Source organism: Acinonyx jubatus, chromosome X (genome assembly GCF_027475565.1).
Source record: "Acinonyx jubatus isolate Ajub_Pintada_27869175 chromosome X, VMU_Ajub_asm_v1.0, whole genome shotgun sequence".
Classification (NCBI taxonomy): domain Eukaryota; kingdom Metazoa; phylum Chordata; class Mammalia; order Carnivora; family Felidae; genus Acinonyx; species Acinonyx jubatus.
Window position 1 is genome coordinate 56,977,611 of NC_069389.1, and position 21,973 is coordinate 56,999,583.

At 42.8% G+C, this 21,973-nt stretch overlaps 1 protein-coding gene across 9 annotated transcripts in view; it reads left to right on the forward strand.

Annotated features, from left to right (window-relative positions):
• Positions 1-21,973, forward strand: part of NHSL2 (NHS like 2) — a 270,707-nt gene that overhangs the window by 113,608 nt on the left and 135,126 nt on the right. For 8 of the 9 annotated variants that reach the window (XM_053202471.1, XM_053202474.1, XM_053202476.1 and 5 more), the window contains exon 2: positions 9,129-9,197. The exons of the other annotated variant lie outside the window; for it this stretch is intronic. In XM_053202471.1, coding sequence (XP_053058446.1) covers positions 9,129-9,197 — 69 coding nt within the window. The remainder of the gene's footprint in view (positions 1-9,128; positions 9,198-21,973) is intronic. 9 annotated transcript variants of the gene reach the window in all.

Genomic DNA, 21,973 nt, shown 5'->3' on the forward strand with positions numbered 1-21,973 from the left:
GATATCTCCTTGTAGTTTTGATTTGTATTTCCCTGATGATGAGTGATGTTGAGCATATTTTCATGCGTCTGTTAGCCATCAGTACATCTTATTTGGAGAAATGTCTGTTCATGTCTTCTGCCCATTTTTTATTGGATTATTTGTTTTGGAGGGTACTGAGCTGTGTCAGTTGTATATATATTTTGGATACTAACCCTTTATCAGATATGTCATTTACAAGTATCTTCTCCTATTCTGTAGGTTGCCTTTAAGTTTTGTTGATTGTTTCCCTCACTGTGCAGAAACTTTTTCTTTGAATTTAGTCCCAATAGTTTATTTTTGCTTTTACTGCCCTTGCCTCAGGAGACATATCTAGAAAAATGTTGCTATGGTCAATGTCAGAGAGATTACTGCCTGTGCTCTCTTCAAGGATTTTTATGGTTTTAGGTCTTTAATCCATTTTGAGTTTATTTTTATGTATAATGAAAGAAAGTGTTCCAGTTTCATTCTTTTACGTGTATCCTGCGACTATTACTAAATTCATTTACCTGTTCTAGTAGTTTTTTGGTGGAGTCTTTAGGGTTTTCTATATATAGTATCATGTCATCTGCAAATGGTGAGTTTTACTTTTCCCTTACCAATTTGGATGCCTTTTATTTCTTTATGTTGTCTAATTGCTGTGGCTAGGACTTCCAGTACAGTGTTTAATAAAAGTGGTGAGACAGGACATCATTGCCTTGTTTCTGATCTAAGTGTCTTACCATTCAGTATGATGTTGGCTGTGGGTTTTACATATATAGCCTTTGTTGTGTTGAGGTATGTTCCTTCTGAAGCTACTTTGTAGAGGATTTTTATCATGAATGGATGTTGTACTTTGTCAGATGCTTTTTCTGTGTCTATTGAAATGAGCATATGGTTTTTATCCTTCCTCTTATTGATGTGGTGTTTCATGTTGATTGCTTTGTGAATATTGAACCACCCTTGCATCCCAGGAATAAATCCCACTTGATTATGGTGAATGATTTTTTTTAATGTATTCTTCAATTCAGTTTGCTGGTATTTTGTTGAGGATTTTTGCATTCGTGTTTATGACAGATATTGGCCTATAGGTGTCTTTTTTGTGGTGTCTATCTGGTCACCTATCAAGGTGATACTGGTCTCATAGAATGATTTTTGATGTTTTCCTTCTTCTGTCCTTTTTTGGAATAGTTTGAAAAGGATGGGTAATTACTTCTCTTTAAATGTTTGGTAGAATTCACCTGTGAAGCAGTCTAGTCCTGGACTTTTGTTTGTTTGGAGTTTTTTGTTTACTGATTCAATTTCATTGCTGGTAATTGGTCTGTTCAAATTTTCTATCATCTATCTCCTTTAGTTTTGGTAGGTTATGTGTTTCTAGGAATTTATACGTTTCTTCTAAGTTTTCCAATATGTTGCCATATGGGTTTTCATAATAGTCTATTGCAATTGTTTGTATTTTGTGGTGTTGGTTGTTATTTCTCCTCTTTCATTAGTGTTTTTGTTTATTTGGGTCCTCTCTCCTTGATAAATCTTGCTAGATGCTTATCAATTTTGTTGATGTTTTCAAAGAAGCAGCTCTTGGCTTCATTGATCTGTTCTATTGTTTTTTTAGTTTCTGTATACTTTATTTCTGCTCTAATCTTTATTATGAATTTTTGAATTTACTTTGTTTCTCTCATGCTGCTCTGTACATAGTAGATGCTTGCTAAATATTGAAAGAATAAATAATTTCCTGAAATAGTGGTCATCTTCTAAATGATTCTAGAATTAGTAAGAATTTGCTGTTTCTATAAGATACTTTTGTTGAGGAAGTACTATGTACCTGACTGTGAGATGCCTCAGAAAAACAGAGAAGGAAATCAAGACTCAGCGAGCCTGTACAGTAGGGCTGGGGCTGTAGATCTGGTAGCTTCAGAGGTAAAGGCCAATACCGTTGTCTGATGAGGAAGCTTTCCTAAGTGTCAGTGCTGGAAGCAGAGAGGAGCTGCCATGGCAGAGTTTGTCCACAAACTCTGAGAGTTACTTTGTTTGAGTAGAGAGTTGCTTTGTTTGTTTGTTAAATACCCTTTCCATTCTGGGCATTTATTAAATTTTTTAAAAAAATGTTTGTTTTGGAGAGAGAGAGAGAGGCCGAGTGCAAGTGGGGGAGGGGCAGAGAGAGAGGGAGACACAGAATCCAAAGGAGACTCCAGGCTCTGAACTGTCAGCACAGAACCCGACATGGGGTTTGAACTCACAAACTGCGAGATCATGACCTGAGCTGAAGTGGGATGTTTAACCGACTGAGCCACCCAGGTGCCCCTTTGAGCATTTATTAAATAACTCTGCATTTATTCTTGGACTATCAGGAATTTGGAGCATGTTGGGAAACCCACTGAAAAGACGAGGGGAATATAGATAGATTGAGCCTAATTGTTGATGGGATTTGGAGCCCATTTGGTGAGTCATGTTCAATTGAGAGAAGTGTTTACTGATTCCCTTGCCCATATGTGCTCAGAGGTTGTACTATTCCCTCATGCTGTCACTGGCAGTATTGATGTGTGGTGAGGGATGGGAGAACATAGAGAAATTATGCATGTTTACTTGCACAGCAACAAACAGAAAGGATGTGAGAACACCGAAAACTCCCACTGGGGCAGAAATCTGGTGTCATGTGTTGCTGAACAGCTGCAGGAGAATTTGTCTAGACCTTTGGATGCAGAGGTGGGTTTGCCAGACCTTGGTTCCAAGTAACTTGGAGAGAAAAGAGGATGTGCAGAAAACAGATACAGGGCATCTAGAAGCTTGACTCTGGAGAGTTTGTCTGCTTTGCCACCCTGTCCTCTCCAGCCGCCACCAATTCCAACCATGGCTAGGAGAGGAGGGAAGTGGGAATGCCTCAGCCCCAGTGCCACCAGGCTCCTCTGAGCCTGAAATACTCACAGGCCTTGCTTGGGTCCACCAAAATCCTCAGGTTCAGCTGGGTGGGCTGAACCTCTGGGAAGGAAGAAGCTTTTGGGCCAGTCCTCAAGGAGGCAAGATAGGGAAGGGAGGGGGAATCAGGGCAAAGAATTATCTAAGGACACACATATAGGGGGCTTTTATCCTGCAGACTCTGTAGGAAGCATGGAATCTGTAACCTTGGAATCACCTAGAGCTGGGTTCCAGTGTGGCCTTAGGCAAGTCACTCAATCTCTCCAGGCCCAAGTTTACTTCTCCCTGCATGTGAGGAGTCAGGAGGCAAAGTTTGTATGGGGCCTGGCCCATATTTCAAAAGATGGGAACCATGAGCTCTACAAAGATGCAATTGAGTAATAAAGTATTAAATTGGTTATTATTTGTTGTGGGTTTACTGTGGGCCAGACACTATCCTAACCATTTATGCCCATTATCTCTTTAATCCTCAAAGGGAAAATAAAGAAATTGAGTTATGGTGAGGAGAGGAGGAGGAACTCATCAAAGGTCCTTCAGGTGGTAAATGACAGAACTATCACACACTCCATGCAGAGCAGTTCCAGAACTGACACTTCTAACCAGACCACCTGCCAAACACTAGCCCCATTTCATACACTGGGAAACTTGAGGTTTAAGAGGCACTAGTGTCAGGGACAGAGCTCAGAGCTTTAGGCTTCTGGCTCTGCTGTTTAACATGCTGTGTGACCTTGGGCAAGTTACTTAACCTCTCTGAGCTTCAGTTTTCCATTTTGAAAAAGAGTCCAAAGCCTCTGGCAGCCTATATGGTGAGAAGCAGTATCATGTGGGAGAAGGTGGAGGAGGGGAGGGAGCTCAGAATCTCCTGAAGACCAAGGATGAGAAGACATGGGTATGACTGTGGTTTTTATGAAGCAGAGGTAGGTCTGGAACAGAAACTTATGTTTCTGTGAATGTGCCCAGCTCATACTACCCATTTAGTGACTGGTCTGAGAAAGCCCAGATGACCAAGTGGGTGGGAGTGGGTATGGCCACTCTGTTGGCACACCCACACAGTGAGCTGCTGTTGCCACCTAGGGGACAGGCGGTGACCAGAAGCCCAGGCTGCGGCTGTGGTGGAGCAGTAGGGCACATTCCCTGTCTCCTGCTGGTTTCCGGAGTGGAAAGGGGCGGCCAAGATTTGCTCCAGTAGTGGGGATGAGAGTGAAGAAAAGAAGCTGAGAGCTGCCTCTGGTTTGGGAGTTATAAATAAATCCATCTGGAATTGTTTGGGACTGTGGGAGCCTGAGGCTGGCCCCTGCAATTCAGGCCATGTGGCACATATTTCCATTCACACCAGACCCACCCCCCCCCCCAGTCCCAAGAGACTGTCTGATTGGGCCTGTCTGCTCTTGCCCTGAGCTTGGCAGGAACCCCTCAGGCCCCAACTCCACTTCCAGCCCCCATCTCAACCCTCCACTCCTCCCAGCCCAGCTCCAGCAAGATGTCTTGCAAGTGCTGCAAAATGTTTCATGTGCATTCAAGTGTTGGTTGAATGAATGAATGAATTTTCAATTCAGCATATAACTGGCAATGCATTGCCCTTATTAGGAAGGGGCCTGGTGGTAGTTATAGAAGGTGAGGCATTCTTGACTTTTGGCCTCCCATCTCAAGATTGTCTATACACTACCCTGCTAAGGCTAGCCAAGGTGCAAAGGCACTGCCCAATTCTCGTTCATTTTTCTATCCCCAGCACCAACAGTAGGTGTTGGTTATACAAAGGGGTGAGTTGATTTATTAATTTAACAAATAGTTACTGCACACCCTCATGTGCTGTGTACTCTGCTACATGCTGGGAACACAGTAAAGAACAAAATAGAGTCCTTGCTCTCATTGAGCTCATGGTCACAGTGTTTCTCAATTAGATTAATCTTAACACTTAGAGTAAGACCATTCTTTGCAGTGTGGGGTGTTCCTGTGCATTGCAGGATATTTAACATCCTGATTCCTGGGCCCTAAATGTCACTAGTACCCTGAAGTCACTGTGACTACCATAAATGTCTCTATGCATTGCCAAATACTTCCAGGGGCTAGAAGGACCACCCCTGGCTGAGGACCACTGCTGGGGAACTTGACAGTGAGTGACTGAAGGAAGGCATTCCCCAAGGTGTGAATGTGCTTGAGTCCTCTAAGTCAACATATAAATTGGTGGCTTAGAACTTGGAAATTATGTTTGCCCTACAAAGAAGTAAAATGATCCTTCAGTTGGTAAGTTAGGCCCCCGAAGCCCATAATGTAATGAGGTGCATGGTTCTCCCAAGCTGGGTTAGGACTAGTGTGCAGGCACCATGATGACAGTTTTGAACATGCTGATGAATTGGTTACTTGAGACTGTCTAGACAGCAGCAAGAATCTGGTCCCAGGGCCAGATGACAGGTCGGATCTCAATGTATGGATTTAGGATAAATCCACGTTGAGGTGGGAGTTAGAGCTGAGACCCAGGATCCATTAAGATTGTCAAAGGAGGGGCGCCTGGGTGCCTCAGTCAGTTGAGCGTCCAACTCTTGATCTCTGTGCAAGTCATGATCTCACAGTCGTGGGATTGAGCCATGTGTCATTGGGCTCTGCACTGAGCGAGGAACCTGCTTAGGATTCTCACTCTGCCCCTCCTTCTGCCCTGCCCTCCCCACCACTTGTTCTCTCTCTCTCTCTCTCTCTATCTCAAAAAAAAAAAAAAAAAAAAAAGATTATCAAAGGAGAAGGAACTGGGGAATGGGGGAAAGGTGAAGAATGAATCCAGGATAAAGGCCAGAGCTAGAGAAGTAGGCCCCAGTGGTATCTCTTCTCTGCCCCTTCATTTCCATTCCCACAGTCAACACCTTAGTTCAGGATCTCAGTTTGTGCCAGGACCATTGCAGCAGCCTCCTAACTGGCCTCCATTCTTCTGGTCTCTGCCTTCCAGAATTATTTTCTTAAAACACAGCATTCATCATGTGCCTTCCCAACATTCATGAGGTCCTACCTCTTCAGACTTGCATCCTAACCACCTGCAGGTCCAGCTTCACATCAACCTGACACTGTCTTAGCAAGCTGGCTCTAGATTCTCCTTCCTGGGCTCATTGTTGCTCATCTTCTAGACCTTACCATCTGGCTGTACAATGCCCCCAAACACATACTGCCCTTCTCACCTCTGCACCACCTCCTCCCCTGGGATGCCTTTTGACCCCTTTCTCCATTTGGAAAAATACACTCAGGCTTCAAGACCAGTTCGAGGCTCCTATCTTTTGTGAAACTTTCCTGGACCCTTTCCTGGCAAGCAGATTTCCTACCTCTGCATCCCCTCTCCAGCTCTTCATATACACTATGGGGCTGTCTGCCTTTCCCACTAGACTAGAAGCTCTGTGAGGGAAGCAGCCATGTCTTGTTTGGCTTTGTAATCCCCTTACTAAGCTCAGTGCGAATGAGTGGGAAAGTGGATTTTGGGATGGGCTGGTACAACAGGGCAAAGTGGAAGTGGAATGGTCTCCTCCAGGCCTAACCATGGCTCCACTTAAGCCACTTTTAACTGCTCTCTCCCCATAAGCACTGTTTTTGGATGAGGGTTCATGAAAGAGCTAGGGAAGGAAAGGAAAAAGATGGAGAGCAGGTAAAGGACAGGTAGAAGGAGCAGTGTGGAGAAGACAGGAGGGACTGAGAGAATGAAAGAGGAGAGAGGGGAGCAAAGATAAGGGATTCAAATAACCTGGAATGGAATAAGAAAGATTTGGAATCCTAGAAATGAAAGCAACTGCTTAGGCAGGTCAGCTAAACGTACAGTTAATTAATAGGCATTAGTGCCCTTTGGTGCCAAGCTGTGCATGCAACCATGTCCTGCTGGGATCAAATGCCAGCTGCCTAGGACGCCCATTTAGTAAAAAGCAGAAAACAGCATTGACACAAAAGATCTGGAGAATGCCTCAGAGAGTTCTTAAGGGCACCAGGGGTCACTGGGGCCATGTAGTTGCTCCACACCACTGACCTAGAACTTGCCCAACAAAACTGGGCACAAGAAGAAAATGAACATGTTGTGAGCAGCTGGTATCCCATATGCGATGCCAGACACACACCATATGCGATGCTAATTTTTATTCCTAATGCAACTCTGAGGTAGGTATTGTCCCTATTTTACAGGTTAGAAAATTGAGGTCTTGGGAGAGTTAAAAATTTGACCCAAGGGAGCACAACCTGAAAATCTTGGATCTAGGATTCCAGTGCAGGTCGTCCCCTCCCTAGTTGGCAGCAGCTTGCTCCCCAGCCTTGCTGACTTTGGCTGTGGGACTGATCTCTTTGGATTGATTTCTTTGAACATAAACAAAATACCATCAGTTTTTCCTGGCTCTGGAGCGAGCTTTCAGAATCATGTGCTGTTCTCTAGTTTCCATCTGGGTGCCTTTGCTGGGGGTTCACAAATATGAAGCAACAGGCCTTATCCCGAGAATGAACAGTATGCACCCAAAGATGCCAGGGTGCTCTTGTTCCCAGAAGATGCTTCAGGCAGGGGGCTTTCAGCCTATGGGGCCAAGTTTTCTATTTTCTCTTCCCTCCCAATGATCTTCCTGTGGTTGAGGATTGCCTGCTTTCCCAGGCAAATGTAAAATTCCTTATCAAAATCATGGTACCTTTGAGATGTTAGCCACACTGTGTTCTGACTGCCCCTGGAACCAATCCCTGTCTGCTCAGTTGATGATGGATGCGATCTGTCTGCTACCAGCCTGTGAGTGATGGTGAGCAGAGACAGGAGGTATGGACAGGTCGGGTATGGACAGTGTTTCCCAGAATTCTGATGTGACTTGGCTAGGCCAGCTCATGGAGGGGCTGATTGAGGTAGAGTGACTGAAGCCAATCAGGAGGCAAAATGGCACCCAGTATGACCCCTGTAGAATTGTGGCTTTAGGCAGGGGGAAGCAGGTTGGTTAGAAAATCCATGATGATAGTTTTCTGGAGTTGTTCTGGAGTCAGGTATAGTCCGGGGACCTTTTGGGTTTGGCCTTTGGCCTAGAATTGTGTGTCTCACATAAGTGGTAGGTAATAATCATGCTGCATGCAAGGCCTTCTGAAATCTTGTTGAATAACAGAATTTTCAGTGACATGCAATGATAAGCAGGGTAACAAGTCTCTGTGCTTGGGTTTGGGCCTTTGCTCTGGTCATTCTACTGAAGAGGATGCTTCTGTACAACCTTCAAAATCTATTTGGAATCCAACCACTTCTCACTACCTCCATTGCTATCATTGCTACTACCCTACTACAAGCCATCACCCTCTCTTGCCCATCACCATTCTCGTAAAGTAATGCTGTTAAAGCATAGTTTGAATAGGGACTCCTGGGTGCCTCAGTCAGGTAAGCAGCTGACTCTTGATTTCAACCCAGATCATGATCTCACGGTTTGTGAGTTTGAGCCATGCATCGGGCTCTATGCTAATCATGCAGAGCCTACTTGGGATTCTCTCTCTCTCCCTGGCTCTCTCTGCCCCTCCCGCAGTTGTGTGCACTCTCTCTCTCTCAAAAATAAATAAACATTTAAAAAAGCATAGTTTGAATATGTCAATTTTTTGCTCAGCATCCTCCAACTGCTCCCCATCTCACTCATAGTAAAAGATAAAGCCTTGGGTGCCTGGGTAGCTCAGTCAGTTAGTGTCCAACTTTGGCTCAGGTCATGATTTCATGGTTCATAAGTTCGAGTCCTACGTCAGGCTCTGTACTGACAGCTTGGAACCTGCTTCGGATTCTGTTTCCCTCTGTCTCTGCCCCTCCCAGTTAATGCATGCTCTCTCTCTCTCTCTCTTTCACAAATACATAAACATAAATTTTTTTTCTTAAAAAAGCTAAAGCCTTTATGGTAGCCTGCAAGAACCTCATAATCTGGAGCCCCCTTATGTCCTTGACAATATCTCCTACAAATTCATCTGTCACCTCCTCCATTACAGCCATGCTTGTCTCCTGATCATTCTTTAAGCTTTCCAGGCAGGTTTGTGCTTTGTACTTGTTTTTACTTCTGCCTAGAATGCTTTTATCCCCAGGGTATCAGTCAGGATCTTGGAAGAGAGTGGTTATGGGAACTAGGGAAAGGTTGCTGTATGGAGAGGGCCACCTTTCAGGGCTGTGATCTTTGGTGGAGGGATGTGGCCAACCCATGGTGAACCTGCAAAGAGAGAGCTAGTGAAAAAAAAATCTCACTTTCTTTTTCTTTCTGATCTCCTTGCAGGTGCTTCCCATTGGTCAAACCTAACCCGAAGCCAGAGGGCAAGGGAACCTGTTGATGCAGTCCATACAGGTCAGCCTACCAGGGCACAAAGCTGGGTGGAGAAGGGTGGAGAAGATCTAGTGGGGGAAACAGAAGATATCCAGAACCACTGGATATTTTTGTAGCTGGCTCTCTCTTGTCCTTCAGATCTCCACCTAAATGTTTCCCTCTCAGTGAGGCCTTCTCTGGCCACCTTTTCTAAAATTTCAACCCCCAACTCCCAACACTTTATATCCTCTTTCCATGCTGTGTTTTCTTTCATGGCACCTAATACCACCTAACATCTAATTTATTTATCTTGCTTATCGTCTGCTCCCCCACTAGAATGAGAGCCCCATGAGGGCAGGGACTTCATTTTATTCACTGTGGTTATTAGTGTCTAGAATAATACCTGGCATATAGTAGGTGTTCAATAAATATATGGTGAATGAATGAATGCACTCTCAGGGGCCACCCTACTATGAGTCTGCTCTCCTCCAGGCACAGCTGAGTATACATATCCAATTGTTACTCATGCCTGCTGTTCTCTGTTTCTTCCAAAGAGGCTCAACTACTGCCATGTTTTTGGGTCAGAGGGTAGGGAGCTCTTTGCTGCCCCCAGGATTGAAACTTGCATATCTGTTTGTCAACTTGCCTTATGAAAACTACTGTTGCATTGATCAGCAGTGGATAGATTCATGGTCATGGGTATATCAGCCCTTCCAGGTACTACTTGCATACTTCAAAGGTAGTATGGGTGGGGCTCTTTCCAAATTAGGTAGGCTCTAGAGCCACTTCCTTGAGGTTCAAGGGCAGGGGGTCATGAGCTGGGTCCTCTGGTGGTGAAGCAGGGATAGGTCAGTTTAGGGCAAGCAAAACAGGTTTGGATTCCTAGAACACTGTAACTATGTCCAGGATAATCACAAGTTGCATATGAATATATTCTCATAATGAAAAAAAAACCCAGATATGATTAAAATCCTCTCCCCCTCCCAACTCTGCTGCCCAGAGGTAACCACTGTCATCAGTGTAGAGTACCCTCTACCAAGTCTTTTTCTATATATACATAGTTTGGTTGTGTGTGGGTATTCAAAATAAATGCTATTAAACCATATATATTGATTTGTAACTTACTTTTTTCATTTAACAATATACCTTGGAAAACTTGCCATGTTAGGACACATGGATCTAACTCATTCTTTTTTTAACTAAATAGTGAGATAACTGTAGATTCACATGCAGTTTAAGAAATAATCAGAGGGGGCGCCTTGGTGACTCAGTCGGTTAAGTGCTCCTGATTTCAGCTCAGGTCATGATCTCAGGGTCATGAGTCCAAGCCCCACGTCAGGCTCTGTGCTAATGGTATGGAGCCTGCTTGGGATTCTCTCTCTCTCCCTCTCTCTCTGCCTCTCTCTCTTGAAATAAATAAACAAATAAACAAACAAACTTAAAAAAAAAAAGAAAGAATACAGAGAAACTCCACATACCCTCCACCCAGTTTTCCTCAGTGGTGACCTCTTGTAAAACTATAAGTGTTTATTTATTCATTTTGAGAGAGAGAGGGGGGGAGAGCAAGAGAGACAGAGACAGAGACAGAAAGAGAGAGAGAGAGAGAATGGGTAAGGGGCAGAGAAAGAGGGAGAGATAGAATCCCAAGCAGGCTCCGCGCTGTCAGTGCAGAGCCTGACTCAGGGCTCTATCTCACAAAGTGAGATCATGACCTGAGCTGAAACCGAGCGTTGGACGCTTAACTGACTGAGCCATCCAGGTGCCCCTCTTGCAAAACTATAGTACAATATCTCAAGCAGGACAATGACATGGATACAGTCAAGATATAGAAGATTTCCATCATCACAAGGATCTTTCAAGTTCCCTTTTCTGACAGCTACACTCACTTTCCTCCCAGTCCTACCTGCTACTTAATCTCTGGCAACCACTAATCTGTTCCCCATTCCTAAAATTAGGTCATCTCAATAATGTCATGTAAATAGCATCATCTAGTATATTAGGGATGGTTTGATTTCTTTAGTCAGCTGAATTATCTGGAGATTCGTCCAGATTGTTGTGTGTGTCAACATTCTGTTCCTTTCTATTACTGAGTAGCTTTCCATGGCTTGGATATACCACACATAGCTTATCCATTCACTCATTGAAGGACATCTGGATTGTTTCTAATTTTTTGGCTATTATAAATAAAGCTGCCACGAACAATCATAAAAAGGGTTTTTATATGGGCAGTTTTCATTTCTCTGGGGTAAATACCCAACAATGCATGTGCTGGGTCGTCTAGTAGTTGCAAATATAGCTTTTAAAGTAACCTGCCAAACTCTTTTGCAAAATGGCCATATCATTTTACATTCCTCTCAGCAATGTATGAGGGATCCAATTTCTTGGCATCTTCACCAGAATTTGGTGTGGTCACTTTTTTTTTTTTTTTAGGCATTCTGATAGGTATGTGGCGATATCTTATTGTGGTTTTAATTTGCATGTCCCTGATGGCAAGTGAACATCTTTTCATGTGCTTACTTGCTATCTATATATCCTTTTCAGTGAATTGACTTTTCATGTCATGTTTTGATCATTAAGTATAAGATCTAGCTCTAGAGTCCATTTTTATTTGTCTAAAAATTTTAGTTTTCCATTTAACATTTAAGTTTGTGAGGCATTTACCAGCTCTGTTGAGATATATTTGACATACAGTATTGTGTACGTTTAAGATATACAGTGTGATGATTTGATACACATATATATTGCAAAATGATTACCACAATAAGGTTAGCTTGTGGTGCATTTTAAGTTGTTTTTTAAGGTATGAAACAGGTTGCATTCATTTCCTGAGACTGGCATAACAAATTCCCATAAACTTGGTAGCTTGAAACAAGAGAAATTTACTCTTTCATGGTGGTAGAGCCTAGAAGTCTAAAAGCAAGGTGTCAGCAGGGCCGTGCTCCCTTTGTGAAGCTCTAGGAGAAAATCCTTCCTTGCTTCTTCCAGCTTCTGCTGGCTGCCAACAATCCTTGGCTTCCTTATCTTGTGACCATATCACTCCAATTTCTGCCTTGATCTCCACATCACTTTCTCTGTGTGTCTATTTCATAAGGATATTTGTCATTGGATTTAAGGCCCACTTGGATTATCCAAAATAATCTTCTCATGTGAAGATCCTTGACTTAATGACATCTGCAAAGACCCATTTTTCTCAAGGAAGGTAACAGTCACAAGTTCTGGGGATAAGGATGCAGCAATATCTTTTTGAAGGCTACCATTCAACCCACTACACAGGTCAAAGTTCACCGCTTTGCCTACGTGCAGGTGCCCCAGCACTGTTTGAAAAAGCTATCTTTCTTCCATTGAATTGTTTTTGCACCTTCACTGAAAATCAGTTGGGAGTATTTGTGTAGGTCTGATTTCTGGGTTCTCTACTCTGCTCCATTGATCTATGTATCTATCCCTCCACCAGGACCATAAAGACCACCAGGTCTTTATTATTGTAGCCACATAATAAGTTTTAAATATTTCATTTTGAGAAATTGTAAATGGTATTGTATTTTTAATTTTGGCATCCATTTCTTCATTGCTAGTATATAGAGATACCATTTATTTGTATATGCTTATATCCTGCAACTTTGCTTAACTCACTTATTAGTTCTAGGAATTTGTAGCTTTGGGACTTCCTACATGTACCATCATGTCCTCTCCAAATAGGGACAGTGGTTTTTTTTTTAATGTTTATTTATTTATTTTTAGAGAGAGAGAGGCAGAGACAGAATATCAAGCAGGCTCTCCACTGTCAGCGGGGAGCCTGATGTAGGCCTCAATCTCACAAACTGTGAGGTCATGACCTGAGCCAAAATCAAGAGTTGGACACTTAACCAACTGAGCCACCCAGGTGCCCCCAAATAGGGACAGTTTTATTTCTTCCTTTACAATTTGTATGCCTTTCATTTCCTTTTCTTTCCTGATTATACTGGCTAGAACTTCCAGCATTATGTTGAATTAGAGTAGTGAAGGCAGACATCTGTTAAACAACAGAAATTCAACTGTGTAAATTTGAAGGCCTAATTGGCTTTATTAGGTGATTCATGAATTGGGCAGCATCCCATCTAGCAAATAGAGGGGAGCTCTGAGGAGTTGTACAAAATGGTAGGTATATAGGAAGGAGGGTGGGATAAGAAGTTATCAAAAGAAAGGAAAAGATTGTTTAAGGCAAGTTCACTGTAACTTAGAAGAAGAAGGGCAGGAGGTCTTATTAGGTGGATTACCTCATCTTCCTTTGGGGAACGGAGAACCCATGTGACAGATTACCTCATTGGTGCTGATCAGAAAATTTCTGACTCACCAGTTAAGACTACATTTCTAGGGAGGTTGAAAGTACAGTTAGGTTATGGATTAAGCCCTGGTTTGGTGACTTGGCCTAGGTGCCTGTGGGGCCTGTGGTTTTCTTTTTAACACATCCTTGCCTTGTTACTAATCTGAGGAGGAAAGCATTCAGTCTTTCACCATTAAGTTTAGTGTTAGTTATAAGTTTTTTATAGATGCTATTTTTCAAGTTGAGGAAATTCCTTTCTTTTCCTATTTCTGAAAGGCTTTTTTTTTAAATCATAATGGGTGCTGGATTTTGTTAAGTGCTTTTTCTGCATTGATATAATTATGTGATTGCTCTTCTTTAGTCTGTTAATATGGTGGATTACATTGATTTATTTTGAGGTACTGAAAGTGTCTTGCATCCCTGGAATGTACCCCACTTGATAATGGTATATAATTCTTCTTACATATTACTGAAATCTATTTGCTAATGTTGTGTTGAGAAGTTTTGCTTCTATATTCATGAGGGATATTGGTCTGTAGTTTTCTTTTTTGTGTATGACTGTCATCTGGTTTTGGCATCAAGATAGTAATGGTTTCATAAAATAAGTTAGGAAGCATTTTCTTCTCTCCTATATTCTGGAAGAGATTGTGTAGAATTGGTATTAACATTTAGTAGAATTCTCCAGTGAAACTGAAAATTTCTTTTTGGGGTGTTTAAATCATGAATTCAATTTTCTTAATAGTTACAGGGTTAGTCAAGTCATCTATTTCCTATTGAGTGAGTTTTAGGAGTTTGTGTTTTTCAAGGACTTGGTTAATTTTGTCAAAATTCTCCAAGTGTGCAAAGTTGTTGTTAGTATTTCTTTATTATCCTTTTGACTTCTGAAGGGTCTGAAGTGATATTCATTTTGTTCCTGATATTAGTAATTTGTGTTTTCTCTTTTTTTCTTTGTCAGTCTTACCAGAGTTTGTCAATTTCACTGATCTTTTCACAGAACCAGCTCTTTGCTCCATCGATTTTCTCTAATTGTTTTCCTGTTTTCAATTTTATTGATTTTTCCTCTCATTTTAATTTCCTGTTTTCTGTTTGCTTTGGCTCTATTTTTGATCCCCACCCCCTAGTTCTTAAGGTAAGAAATTAGATTATTGATTTGAGACCTTTTCTCTTCTCTAGCGTAAGTATTTTGTGCTATAGATTTCCCTTTAATGAACATTGATTTAGTTGCATCCCACAAATTTTGCTATGTTGTATTTTCATTTTCATTCAGTTCAATGTATTTTTAAAATCTCTCTTGAGATTTCATCTCTGACCCATAGGTTATTTAAAACTGTGCTGTTTAGTTTTCAAGTGTTTAGATATTTTCCTGTTATCTCTCTGTTATTGTTGACTTCTGCTTTGATTCCATCGTGGGTAAAGAATACATTCCATTTTCTTTTCATTGTTTTTTAATTTGTCAAGGTTTGTTTTATGGCACAGGATGTGCTCTAACATAGTCTGTGTTCCATGGGCATTTGAAAAGAATGGGTATTATTCTGTTGTTGGATGGAGTGTTCTATAAATGTCAAATTAGATCCTGTTGGGTGAGGGTGTCGCTGAGTTCTTCTATATCCTTGCTGATTTTTCATTTAGTGGGTCTATCCCAGCTCCCCACTCAGCCTTCTCTGCTATCATCCTAGTAGGGAGGTTTGGGGTACCTGGGGTACCTAGCTATGGCTTAGCAAGGGTAGAAGTCTTTTTTCAACCTTTCCATTGCAGGTGGGGTTGGGGATGGAGCCACATTTTTTTCTTCCTGTGGTATTTGCTGAAGCAAAGGAGTTATTGTCTAGAATTTTCTACCTTGCTAGTCTATCTCCTTTTCTGGTCCTTTGGTTAGAGGCACAGACTTTTTGGTTTTGCTTTTGTCTGCACCCATTGGTGTTTCCAGATTGCAAGCTTTTTGAGCTTCAACTCTGGAATATATGAAGCAAAACAGAGATCCAGGGAACATACCGACATGTCATTCCTCGAGTTCTGAGGCCTCTCGCTGGTGTTCCTTCCTCCCTCGATCTTTCTGAGTCTTTTGTGTTGTTTTATTTATATTGTTGAGGGGTTTTGGTTGTACTTAGTTTGTAGTTTGTAGTTTTACTTAGGAGGAATAAGGAAATGTATATCTACTCTGTCTTCCCAGAAGCAGAAGTCCTAACTTAATCTTTTAAAATGCTAACTGATTTTGCAGAGTATGAATTTTATCAGTTTATTTAACTATTTACCTATTTTATGAACTTAGATTGTTTCTACATTTTGATGGCTGATATTTCAATAAACATCCATTCAATAAATATTAAATAATTAAATATTAAATAAATTATTAAATCATTTTATTTCAATAATTTAGTAAATATATATTATACATTATATTATATATGTATAGAATAAATTAAATAATAAGTAAATCATCTTACACACTCTGGGTTATAGAAGATGTGTATTTTACATACTACTAGGTGCTTCCAAATTCCTGCCAGTAATGCTGTACTCCACCCAGGAGTGTATGAGAGTAGCCGTTTTGCTCACCTCCATGCCAACATTTGATAAAATCAAACTTTTAATTACCAGGGTGACAGGTGAAAGATGGTATCTGATAGTTGTTTTTATTTCATTTCATTTACTTGATTACTAGAGGTTGAGCATTTCTTCAAATGTCTATTGGCTAATTGCAACTCTCCTGAATAGGTTGACCATATACTTTGCCATATTTCCTTCGGGTTGTTTCCCTTTTTATTGATTTACAGAAATCTCTCTCTCTCTCTCTCTCTCTCTTACACACACACACAGAGAGAGAGAGAGAGATTAATTTTTTACCTAATACATATGTTGCAAGTAATATATTTCTCCCAGTTTATCAGTTGTCTTTTGCCTTTATTGATGGTGTCTTTCATCTAAGAAGTGTTTTTGATGTAGATTCAGATTTATCAGCCATTCCTTTATGCCTTGGGTGTTGTGTGTGTGTTGTTTTAAAAGGATTTCTGTACACCAAAGTCACAAACAATTACATCTATATATTTTCCATTGTAGTTATAAGTATGTTTTATTTTTTTAATATTTATTTATTTTGAGAGACAGAGCTTGAGTGGGGGAGGGGCAGAGAAAGAGAATCACAAGCAGGCTCTGCACTGTCATTTCAGCGCAGATCCCAATGTAGGGCTCGATTTCACGAACCATGGGATCATGACCTGAGCCAAAATCGAAGAGTTAGATGCTTAACCAACTGAACCACCCAGGCACCCCTATGTTTTATTTCTTATGTTAGTTGTTTGAGCTATCTGGAATTGTGTGTGTGTGTGTGTGTGTGTGTGTGTGTCTGTCTGTGTGTGTGTGTTTAGAATGCAGTAGGGATCTAATTTTAGTTTTTTCCAAATGAAAAGCCAGTTGTTCCCATACTATGTATTGAACAGTCAATCCTTTCACCATTGGCTTGTAAAGGCCACTTAGATTATTTATTTAGTATCTTTAAATGTGTTGATTTGAGGGCTTTCTATTCTCTTTCATTCATTTGTTTATTTCTGTGCCAATATCACATCTTATTATTACAGATTTTATACCTTGTATAATAAATTATTCCTCATTGTCCCCCCCCACAATTGTTTTAGCTCTTCGTATAAATATTCTCTTCATTATGGATGTTCAAATCAGTTTGTCAGGTTCTATGAACAATTCCTGTGCAGATTTGATTGGGATGGTAATGAGTTTACAGATTAATTTAAGGAGAATTGACATCTTTTCTCCTCTTTTCCATACAACTTTTTCTCCTTCACAAAGAACACCAGGGCTCACATGAAAGATGCTTAGGGGCTAAATAACCCACACAATACCCTCCCACCCCACCCCCCCACACGTTTGTTCCTATGTATTTGTAAAAGCCTGTACTTCAAACTCCATGGGTAAATATTTATTAGAAACATGGACTCTGGGCACTAGGTCTGTTGTTCAGTGGTACCCCAAGGTGGGGGCAAATCCTTTTCCTGATTAGAAAGAAAAAAAACTCCCCAAATTCTGGCTTGATAATGTACTTCGTTGGACTTCAAGGAAGGGACTGAGGAGTGGATGAGGTAGACAAGCAGCACATAGTAACATGAGGAGACAGTGGAGTCCTGATTTTCTGTCTGGGAGAGCCCAGGATGACTGCAAGTATGAACGGTGGAGGTTGGGAAGTACCAGGAATTAGGAGCAGCCCCCTATTACATGCTGCTTTCTGTAGGGTGAGGTCCTGGAGAACTATGGAACCACCCATTCCCAGCAGGGTGCTCTCATTGATGTGTCCATCCATATAGGGTATATAGGGGAAGATGAGCTGGGTTAGTAGCTGGGCTTATTGGGCCTGATGTTCTGGATAGACTAACAGTGTGGGTATGGAGGTGGATCTGGCTACCTGTGGGTCCACTGCTGACATAACATTCCCCAGTTCTATGGAATTTCTGTCTTGGTGGGGGTGCTGGTGCCTGGATAATTTACCCTCGAATAAAAATGGCCCATTCTACCACAATAGCGCCATGCTGCCTGCCCAGGGGTATGTTCATTCAGTGTCACTAGCTGGCAGCAGGCACTCACAGCCAGTTTCAAGGTCTTGATCCTTGGCCTTGGGATAGAGCTGCCCACTCAGTGGCTGTGGCGAACTGAAGGAGGATATTTGGTAGCATAAGGCAGCCTTGCAGTTTAACTAAAACCCTCCAAACTTTTCCCAAGGAGGACATAGGGGCTGGTTTAGGGGTTCTTTGGCATGTGCAGATGCTGTCTGGACAAGGAGCTCTGCCCTCCCATGTTCTATCTGGCTGACAGGATGGACACTGCCCCCAGACATGTGTACTCTCCCCTTCCCCCCACAGGGTCATGGTCTCCAAGGCAGGAGTGGGGCTTGAGCCACCAGCACTACTCTATGGATCTTAGAGTAGCATCTTATAGCATCTAACAAGACCAACAAAACATCACTCTAGTAAAGAAGGCAAAATCAATTGCAGTAAATACCCTAGGAGGTACAAAGTGCTATATGGATTGTACTTACCTCACTTTTAAAATCCAATCTATCATTAACTCTTTTCCCACTCTTGGATCTGTTTCTTTTTTCCCCCATTCTCATGATTCTTACTTAGACCCTACTGAGTGCTACTGAACTACCGTAGGTCCATTTCTCTGATCTGTTTTTCCTTTGGGTGCATCTTCCTAACTCAAAGCTCTGATCATATCCTCTACTCCATAATAAAACATGATTACAGAGTCAAGCTGAACACCCACCTGACTTTCTTCTCAAATACTATTTATAGCTTTTCTTTAATTTCCCAAATAGTCGATGTTTATTATAGTGGTTGACTTTGAAGGTCCTCTATGATGTGGTCCAACCTTCCCTTTCTGTGTATGTGTGTGTTGTGGGGAGGCGGGCTGCTTAGGAGGACACTGCAGGTTGATGCTGTGGAAACCGCACCTTGAACTTTGGAGTCAGGGATAACTGGTTAATCTAGTGCTTCCCCCGCTTCTTAGCTTCTTGACCCTGGCCGTCACTTCACCTTTCTCTCATCCTCAGTTTCCCATTCCGTGAAGGCCATGTAACAAAACAACCCCTATTTGAGGTTACTGGTAAAGATTCAATCACTGTGGTGGTGAGTGGGTCTTCCAGCTCCGGAAGCTTCCACAACGCGGTGGGTTGGAGCAGGGCTAAGCACGGGCTGGCGGAGCAGGTGCTGGCACACAGCTGCCATAGGGGGGCTTCCCCGGGGCTCCTTTTCGTGCGCAGAGCAGCTCCGGGCATCTTGGTGCGTCACCAAGCGGGTGCAGAGGCGGCGAGGCTGCGGGGGCGACTGGAGCGGGCGCAGCCGGCACAATGAGTAATGGTCCCTCAGTACCTCCGGAACAAGAAGCTCCTTGGAAGTGGCCCGCTCCCGCCCGCGTTCCTCCTCCGCCCCATGGAACAGCCAAGGCCGCCCAGCGCCCAGCAGAGGGAGCTGCAGTGCAGCCGCTCCAGCTGCGATGGGCAGGTGCTGCTTCTGGCTCAGAGGAAAAGAATCTGGGGCCCAGGCGTGGGGGTGGATGGGGAATGTCTCTGAGCCTGCAGCCCCGGTGGTGGCTTTGTTTTAACACAGAAATGAAATGTACCTAAAAATGATCATTCCTCTGGGGTACCGGGGTGGCTCTGTCGGTTAAGTGTCCGACTTCAGCTCAGGTCATGATCTCATGGTTCACGAGTCCGAGCCCTGCATCTGGCTTTGCGATAATAGCACAGAGCTTGCTTGGGATTCTCTCTCTCCCTCTATCCCCCCTCTCTGTCTGCCTCTCCCCCACTCTCTCTCTCTCTAAATAAATAAACGTTAAAAAAAAGTATTTAAAAACATGATCAGTTCCTCTGCAGAGTGATGGAGCCGACAGGGTCCTACTGGAGAGTGACTCTTCTTGCTTCCCCCAAGCTTTTGAGCAGAATTGTTGGAAGCAGGCGACTTACCCAGTCTTCCTGGAGAGGGTCCCTGATGGGGTGGGTCTCCTCTTTCCAAATAGTTCTGCTGAGGTGAGTCTGAGCCAGCCCTTGACCTTCTCCTCTCTGACCTTTCCCACCCAAGGTGAGAGAACTTACAAAGATCTGGGCCGACTGTAATGAAGGGCAGGAGCAAGTGCTCTAGCTATCAGGGTACCAGGGTTTCAGTGCCAGCACCATCTCAAGGTTGCTGTGTGACCTTGGCCATGTCATTATTCATTGATTTATTCACTGTCCACAAAGCATTGACAGGAGGGGGGGATGGATGAGACCACAGCTATGAACAGACAGTTACCCCAAACTTAAAACAGCTACGCCTCACACGGGGCCCCACACATAAGTGTTCCATGAATTTTTGCTGAAGAAATAAATGATATGACTTAATCACAGCACACTAGGGCGGGGACTTTTTGTCACTGATGTGTCTCAGGTGCCTACAACAGTGCCAGACACACAGTGGGCGGGCACACAGGGCCAGAGGGGAGGATGATAGAGACAGAGAGATGAGCCTGTGCCAAAGTACAGAGCCCTTGCTTTTTCCGTTTCCGGTTTTTTAAGTGGTCCGCCAGAGTTGGGAGGCAGCAGCCCCTGGGTTACTTTGAGTTAGGGTTGCTGCTTTTGGTGTAGAAGACGGGAACCGCCTGTGTGCCGACATTTTGGAGAAGTGGTCGGAGTTGTGAACAGTCAAGTGGAAGAGAAGGAGGTGACTTGTACAAAGAAAGACTGACAGTAAGTATAAATATTTGGATTATGGCAAGATGAGCTTCCTGTTGCCCAAGCTAACTAGCAAAAAAAGAAGTAGACCAAGCAATAAAAAGTACTGCAGAGAAGGTATTGGTTCTCCGATTTGGGAGAGATGAGGATCCTGTCTGTCTGCAGCTAGATGATATTCTTTCTAGGACGTCTTCTGACCTGAGTAAAATGGCTGCTATGTATCTGGTAGATGTGGACCGAACTCCCGTTTACACGCACTATTTTGACATCAGTTATATTCCATCTACTGTGTTCTTCTTCAATGGGCAGCACATGAAAGTGGATTATGGTTTTTAGAATATAGATGTAAGATCTTCATTGGTCTCTACTAGCTCTAACCTGTTGAAAAGTGTGGATGGATCTAGAGAGTACACCTGAGGACAACTTGACAGTGAAGGGCAGACCCTGGTGCGAGAATACTGACATCAGCATTTTATACCATGAGAAGGAGAGGCCATATTTTCATAGGACACAAAGGTACATTAATGAAAGGTCAGTGTACTGAAGGCTTAAACAGCAGGAAGGAATAGAAGAAGTTAGAAGAAGAGCCTTCTGTTTACAGGGGTTCTGAAACCTTTCTTCTGGGAGACCCTTAATAGCAAGACCCTGTCTTTGTGAAAGGGAAGACTTAGGTGGCTTTCATTTGGCTCCCAGTAAAGGATAGGTTTCTTCCAACTGGGAAAAGCATACCCTATTGAGGAAGAGACTTGTAACTCTTTACCAAGTTCCAGAATGTTCGTAGGGATGTTAGGGATCAGTTGTTTTAAGCCCCTCCGGAAGGAAACCAGGGACTGATGGCAGGGAACTGAAGGCACTTGGCAAACATGTGGCCACACTATGATCTGGACTCAGCAAGTCCAGAAGTCCTGCCTTTACCCCATCTTACTTTGTTTTCCGAAGTGCTGGTGTGTTGGAGCACAAATAATAAAATACTGCCTGTGCCAAAACCCTTGTTTTCATCCCACGTTGAGCTAGCCTCTTCCTCATCAGCCCACACTCTTTCCCCTAACACACTTCAAAGAAGAGGATGCAGTGTAGAGAGCTGAAGTTCATATCCAGACAGACCTGGGTTCAAAGTGAATTCAGCCTCACTATCTAATAGCTGTATGGCCTTAAACAAATCACTTAACTTCTCCAAGTCTGTTTTCTTGTCTATGAAACCAGGGTAACAGTGACCTTTCTAAGGCCTGCTGTTTGGTAGACACTCAGTCAATGAGTATGATCCCCAGGGTGGGAAAGTTTGTTTCATCTTATGGATTTTGAGTTGGC